This window comes from Rhizoctonia solani, chromosome 5, assembly GCF_016906535.1.
Source record: "Rhizoctonia solani chromosome 5, complete sequence".
In the NCBI taxonomy this organism is placed as follows: Eukaryota; Fungi; Basidiomycota; class Agaricomycetes; order Cantharellales; family Ceratobasidiaceae; genus Rhizoctonia; species Rhizoctonia solani.
Genome location: NC_057374.1, coordinates 2,076,766 through 2,083,607, shown reverse-complemented (window position 1 = coordinate 2,083,607; position 6,842 = coordinate 2,076,766). Strand labels below are relative to the sequence as shown.

The 6,842-nt window shown below is 45.4% G+C and overlaps 1 protein-coding gene across 1 annotated transcript; it reads right to left on the bottom strand.

Annotated features, from left to right (window-relative positions):
* Positions 1-3,581: 3,581 nt before the first annotated feature.
* On the bottom strand, positions 3,582-4,714 carry RhiXN_09463 (mitochondrial carrier protein; the record flags this gene model as incomplete). The annotated part of the gene is made up of 6 exons (XM_043329279.1): positions 3,582-3,764; positions 3,822-4,004; positions 4,056-4,318; positions 4,374-4,530; positions 4,583-4,655; positions 4,710-4,714. The coding sequence occupies 6 exons, from the start codon at positions 4,712-4,714 to the stop codon at positions 3,582-3,584; spliced, it is 864 nt and encodes a 287-aa protein (XP_043180725.1).
* Positions 4,715-6,842: the final 2,128 nt, after the last annotated feature.

Below are 6,842 nucleotides of genomic sequence, written 5' to 3'. Positions count from 1 at the left end.
TCGCGAACGAGACTTTGTGCATAATTTGTGGATTATTTTTCTTGTCAAGGAGGCCGAGTGTTGGGTATCTTCCGTTTTAGAATATATAAATGGTTTGCATGGCTTTCAACCAAATAGACAGGTCTAAATAAGGTTTGGGGGGCATGGTGCTGGCGGGCTGTTAGGAATCCCGAAACGTGTTAGAGGCATACTTGGAGGGATCTAGAAGAGGTCCTGTACATCAATGTCTACGGCTACCTCATAGTATAAGACTCTTCCCACCTCTATGACGAGATTACAATATGAGACCGGATGGTGGCGAGTGTTAAGTGCATTGCACGACAGTATCGTCACATGGTCGTGCGGTCTATTAACGGGTCCTCTGCCACCATCCATAAGGGGTTCTATGCTACTGTAGGCTTGTCTCCCGTCACTTGTGTTCTGCGTTCCTACTGAGATATCCTCGTGCAAGTATCGGACGCCTAATGCATGAGTGTACTGTATGAATAGGTCAATTCTGTAACTTTTTACTCCACTCACAGAAGGCAGTTGTGTCACAACCCGAGGTTTGCTCAACTTAAAGTCGAAATTATCTGATCCCAAAGTCGATATGATTGGTTGACGGTGCATATACTTACCTGCAACCCACAAGGAGGCAGGTCCTTTGAGTATCCCGATATTCTCTATGGATAAAGCTGTGCATGTATATGTTCAAAGCACCACACCCTATGTATGCGCTGGAAAAATGCGATTAGAACTTACTGGACATTCAAGGACCCCTTTGATTCTACGCTCGACCTGTTCATCAACGACATTACATGGCAGTCGACTCGTGGTGGGTGGCAACTCAAGTTTGACCTGGGACTTCGCTGTTGCTAACCGGAGGTGTTTGTGTCGGCGGAAGAGGGAAAACTAACGGCGCATAGGCTTAGAGTGGCGCATATATATTCCATCTCATGGAATATGACACTATTTGAACTTATATTTATCCCCCAAAGTGCATTAGCACAGCAGATTCCTATAAATGGTACCTTTTTCGGCCATTTGTTTTATGGCGATGAGTTTGCTGAAATCTATGGTTTGTGTATTGGGCTATTCTCGCGCGAAATAGCTGTTCATATGAAACTCTTTGAGTACAAAGGCACCCGACGTATATATGCTGGCTATTAGTCTGGAAATCGCACTCTCTATCAGTGATAGGATTACCACACCTCAACTCCAGCGCCGAGACAAGACACAATATAAAAAATCATTGACGGCAAGTACAAAAACGCAGATTCAAGGTTCGTTAGCTTGTTGACTATTGGTATACTTTACGTACTTTGACATTGCATCCCCCGATGTACGAAGTAGCTACATCATCTGTCTCATAGTTAGCGACATGCGTGATTCTTTAATATCTCTGCTATTGAGTTTGTACGGGAAGCGCATAACCTCATTATTTCGTGGAAGGAAGTTGTTACTTCATTGAACTATTGGCTCAATTCACCTCGGTTAATGGCTCATCTATCTCGAAAATTTTGGAAAGAAATCGATCGTGTATATGCCACCAACTCACTATCGCGAAAATAATCGCATGAACTCGAAATATAACGCATAATGGAGCCTTCGGGCTGTGTTCCTACTAAGATTGAGGCGGTGCCTTCTCAGTTCTGCTCATCCCCGTTTGCAGCTCTGAGCCCCATAGTCCTATTTAGTGTGCCAAATGTCAACTCTCGGCGCCTGTCATTGCATGAGTATCGATTTTTCTGTCAGTGATTCGCACGCACATAAATCGAAACATATGTGACTGGGGGTGCGAGACCTAAGGAGTTTATGCTTAATTCACTCAAAGCCCTGTTCTTCTTAGCAAAGTTTGAGTTAAAATAGATATGAGACCTTCAAAGTTTCCGAGATTCAAAGCTTACCTTTAGATATTTGGGTAAACAGCCCTCTCGATAGCTAAAATCTAGAGGCGTCTCTTCCTGTTATTTATCTCAAAAACACGCATTGGTTAGTTTTACTATCGGAAAACTGGACACCGTATAGACAATATTCTCATCACGGTCACCTTTTTCTTCCCGGTCAATATAACTCAACGGTACAACTTCGCGCTACCCTACTGACACCTACAGATGTACATGTCATGAGAACTGGGCTGGACGGGACGTCTCGACAGCGGACGAGACATTTGAATATCCCAAGCTTAAATTTACAATGTGTCTAACCCTAGCTATTTACCTTGAGCCGCTCGCTCGGGGCCAGAACTATCGGGTACCTGTCGTGTCGGCCCCATGCGATGGCCGTTGACTGATTCCCCACACCAAGCTCGAACCAAGCTCGTCTTAAGATGGTTGCTATGCGAGGCCTTTCGTCGAGGTATAACATGAGCCCGAGTCACCAAAACAACTTACGCGAGTAAGATTTGGAGCATGCTGCCTCATTCTTCACCACATAATATCACGCAAGATAGTATTGTGCCTGCATACTTAGAACCACCGATCAAAGACGAGTTGATTGTCACACATGCCAAGGACAAGCGGTACTAGAGCCACGATGATAGTGAGACAGCTCAAAGTATAAGATACGTAGGCGAAAGTGATGTAGGTGAAGATCTTGGGGACAGCAATTTAGCTTAGGTGTGGCCCATGGCCATCGAGTTCTTTAGATTGTGGAAGGTGTGGCGTTCCTGTGTCGGAATTCAATCGGAACAGTTGTGTTGATTATATAAGATATTTGAAGTCGGGAGTCGAGGTTGAGAGCAGCGGGAAAAGGGCAGTAAACAGCGCTAGTTGCAGTCCACTCAGTCTGAAGGGCGCGTTAAGAGAGTATATGACCACCAGAAATAATAGCAGCAACAAGACTTCACATTGTTTGAAGTCACTAGCAATGATGCATAAAGTTCTACTTCAAACACCGAAGACAGGTCTGCAGTGAAGCCGAGAGACATTGCAGTTAAAGGAACTTCGAGGGAAATGGATGCTTTTTTGTTATCTGAGCAAAGGTATAAGAAAAAGTGACTCATGTGAAAACCCTGTTCTGGGGAACCACAATGTGGTGGCCAAGTTCATAGCATCGTCGATGGCCTGGCTATTCAGTAGGCAGGAAGAGTCTAGTCCTAGGTTACATGCAAGTAGGCGCTTGTCGTTGCCGATGTGCTGAATGCCAGTAGTAGTAGTTGTAGGGCAAGGGGGGATTGGAGATTGATGGTAATGCCCACATCGGCAGAAACGGATTTTAGGGTGGATCTATGAATGCCAGATGGATCCTTCGTGGTATGATTGTGATTGGGCCGTTTGCCTCATGGAGACTGGGGCTGAAGAGGCACCAGCTGAGCATAAAATCCGTGGACCAGAGCTATGCGTAACTCTTGGGCCGATCTGTACAGAGCGGAACCGTGGCGTTTAACGGAATTCCGGAAGTCGGGGTTTCCAGTGCTTTACTAGCTACTTTCCGCCAGAGGATCTAACCTTCGTGAACCTCACGTAAGCAAGTTTTATCCCTCGTAGTAAAACCATGTTGACACGTGTGTTACGAGCCAGCATTGTTCGCTATTTTTGATTTTATGTTGATTGCTATGAGCCTATGCGCATGAAGCCTCTAATTTCGTGCCACCGACAAGTTCATATTCCTACACTACTTTGTTGAACCTTCACCCCCCACTCCCATACTCCCAAAAATACGGCGCCGCCCGCTGAAATCCAGAGCGTACGAGGCACCACTCCGGCAAACAGTGCTCTCAAACCTTCGGCCTGATATATTTGGATCAATCTTGACGTAAGGGATAATCTCCTTTCTGGAGCATCCTAAAGGGCCTCGTTAGTTTACCGAGTGTCAAACAACAGAGCAACCATCAGGCGTACTTTCACATCCAACATGATTCTGGTCTTAAGGACGTCGAGTGGGGTTGTAGCTGATGCAGCAATGGCCCCTGCCAGACTTCCACACAGTGCAGCCTCATGGGGGTCGATCGGACGATCAAGTGTTTTACCAAGCTTTATCTTGAGAAACTCGTACGTTGGGAATTGTAACGAGGTAAATGGAATCTACAGCTATGATTCGAAGTCATATACGAAGGCAGAAGCATTACAGCTCACCTCTCTCATTACAGTAGAGCCGAATCCTCTGTAAAGCCCCCCGAGAGACTCAGATTGGGCCACTTTCAGAAAGGCTCCAAACGAAGATACTCCAGCACCATAGGCTGAAGTTTGTGTGCGAGATTTGACAACCTCAGTGGGTACTCGGACTAAACATGCTGCTACTTCTGAAATAGACGCGGCAACAACATGGTTCAGCGGATGGGTTGTGTCAATTGGTAAGTTCTGTTTTAGTGTCGAGTACGTTGTAAAAAATATCGCCGCTGATTATTCACCCGGTTAGCGAGTATATTGGAGTATGGATGGATCTTAATATACCTCCTGGAGCACTTCCAATAACTACACTTCCAACTCCTCTATAGATCCCTCCAAGTCCACCAGCTTTGATGAATCCTTGCGACGATTGTAATCGAGTCTTGATTGTATCGATTGGGAAGAATAAAAGATCTACGGATGTTCCTGCTAGGCCACCAGCCTGACAATTCAATTAGGAGGTGATGGAGCTCAGGTCCCTCTTCGCATCTCACCACCAAGGCCTGAGTGAATGTGGGATGAACCGTGGGCTGGGTAGCCATCCGATTGGAAGTGAAGGGTGAGCTCCTAGTCACGTGCATCAGACCAATCGGTACCTACCCGTGGAGATGTTAGTGTAACACCATGGCGAATTACAGTATAATCAAGTAGCGTTTCCTGAATGCGTTTGCTCTACAAAATTCACTGGAGCTCGTGATCCCGGAATTCTCGAGAAGCTTAAACGAGGTAATCATAATGACCTCATTTATGCTTCTTACGCATTTCGGGCTCACGAGCTCCGGTGGATCTTCTAGAATGGTCTTATAACTCATACCTAACTCGGGGCTAGCATTAAGTATCATTATATACACGAACGGTAACTCGTATCCTCGACCAAAAAAAAACAAAAAACAAAAACTAAGGAACGCTCAGGAATGAAATATAGCACACATGTATTCCAAGATCCTCTGAAAATTGACACGCAGTTGTAACAACCAACTGCCTCTTTTCACTTCCTGGGCTTATGGACGAGAGCTAATAGAAATAATCAATATAGCCGATCGGTCGCTGCTGGTCATGTATGTCTCGCAAGACTTCATGAATATGCATACGGGGAGTGCCAGATTGTGCTCATGGGCGCTCCTAAGCTTCTCGAGTCTTGAGTGAGCATTGGGCGGATCATGCAGCGGGAGAATATGGATGGACATATATGTGGTCATAAAGAGATATATCTAACTTTGGATTGCTGATTGGAGAATGCGTAGCTATACAAAGACGCAATATGCGAGCTAGGGTCCTATAGGAGATCTTTAATGGAAAATCCTTAGTAAGGTTTCAACGAAATATAATGGATAAGAAAATCATGTCCCCAAGAAGAATTTGTTCCCCCTGGACCCAGGCTTATTCTTTGCGCCCCTGTCAATAATTGAGGCCACAGTTGAGGTTTGAATATCAAGAGTGCTCCCAAGCCCCCATTTTGTCTGCAAGCTAGGAGAGTTGCGTGAGAGCTCCCTATAGGGATAGAAGCCACGGTGGTCCAGTGCCTCTCCTGATAAGTGATAATGTGCGTCTGTTATTCATGTTTCTATAAGGACCCCAGCGCGAAGATTCGAAGTAGATCCGACGGCCTCCGAAACCAGGTTTTTTAATGCATATACAGCCAATAAAATTATATCCTCGTGGTAAGCACCCATCATTCGTACCAGCTGCACAGTTAACTAAAAGGCGGGCCGAAAAGTGTAGCCTCTTTCTTAAGATGAAGGAGGCGATGAGAATCCAACGGAGTATACCACTACAGTACTGAATTACGAACAAACAACCTAAGTGGCCCAAAATCTCATAGGGGCTAGAATACCTGGGAGCTCCCTGTGCTCACGTGGCACCTAATGAAACCCGGGCGAGCCTTAACTTCAGGCGTGTATCACCAGCGCTAGGTGTTTACTTTTTCTACTGTCTTTTCACCCTTTATGACTCTGACTTGGATTTTCAATCAGATTATCGTACGCTCTGGATAAAGGTAGCACGGGTTTCCCTATTGTTTCCCAGTTTCTCACCCATAGGTTCAGCGCGCCTTACATAATTATGCACCCACACCCACATAAGGTAAAACTAGAAGTGCGATTTCCTCTCATACTATACACCGGACTGCTTATAATGATGCGAGAATGTGACAGATGGTTATTTAGTACCTTTTAGGACACATAGATACATCTAACAACAAAATATAGGCTGGATTTAGATACATACCATCAACTATCGGTAGCATGAAGTCATAGTCGTCATTTCTCTACAAAACAAAAATTACGTGCCTAGAAAACACGATATATCCGGCCATCTGGCACGATGAGGTGATCCGGCATTTATCAACCTATCAGGCACGTTTGGTGTGCATTAGCTGAAGCATAATTCCGTGGACAGCCGAGGTGAACCACGGGGCCGGAATTTGTTCGCTGGTACTACTGCTGATCCATCCCGTACATTTCCCGTAGGGCCGAGGCATATGTAACAACCTTGTTCGAAAGATTATCCAGGATTTCCTCCAAAACAATACAACCCTGATAGTCTGGGAATGCGATTTTCGAGACCGAATTTGACTCCAGGCTACTGCTTAATTTTGATAGCGTTTTCGAGCTGACAGGAGTGCACATACGCATACCCTTTTCCACATAAACTACTCTCCTTCACAATAACGATTCCTCTCTTGACAACTGAAGGATATGTCCGTACCAAATACTGGTACTCCTCGTCGTCGTCCATATGTGACCCGAGCATGTA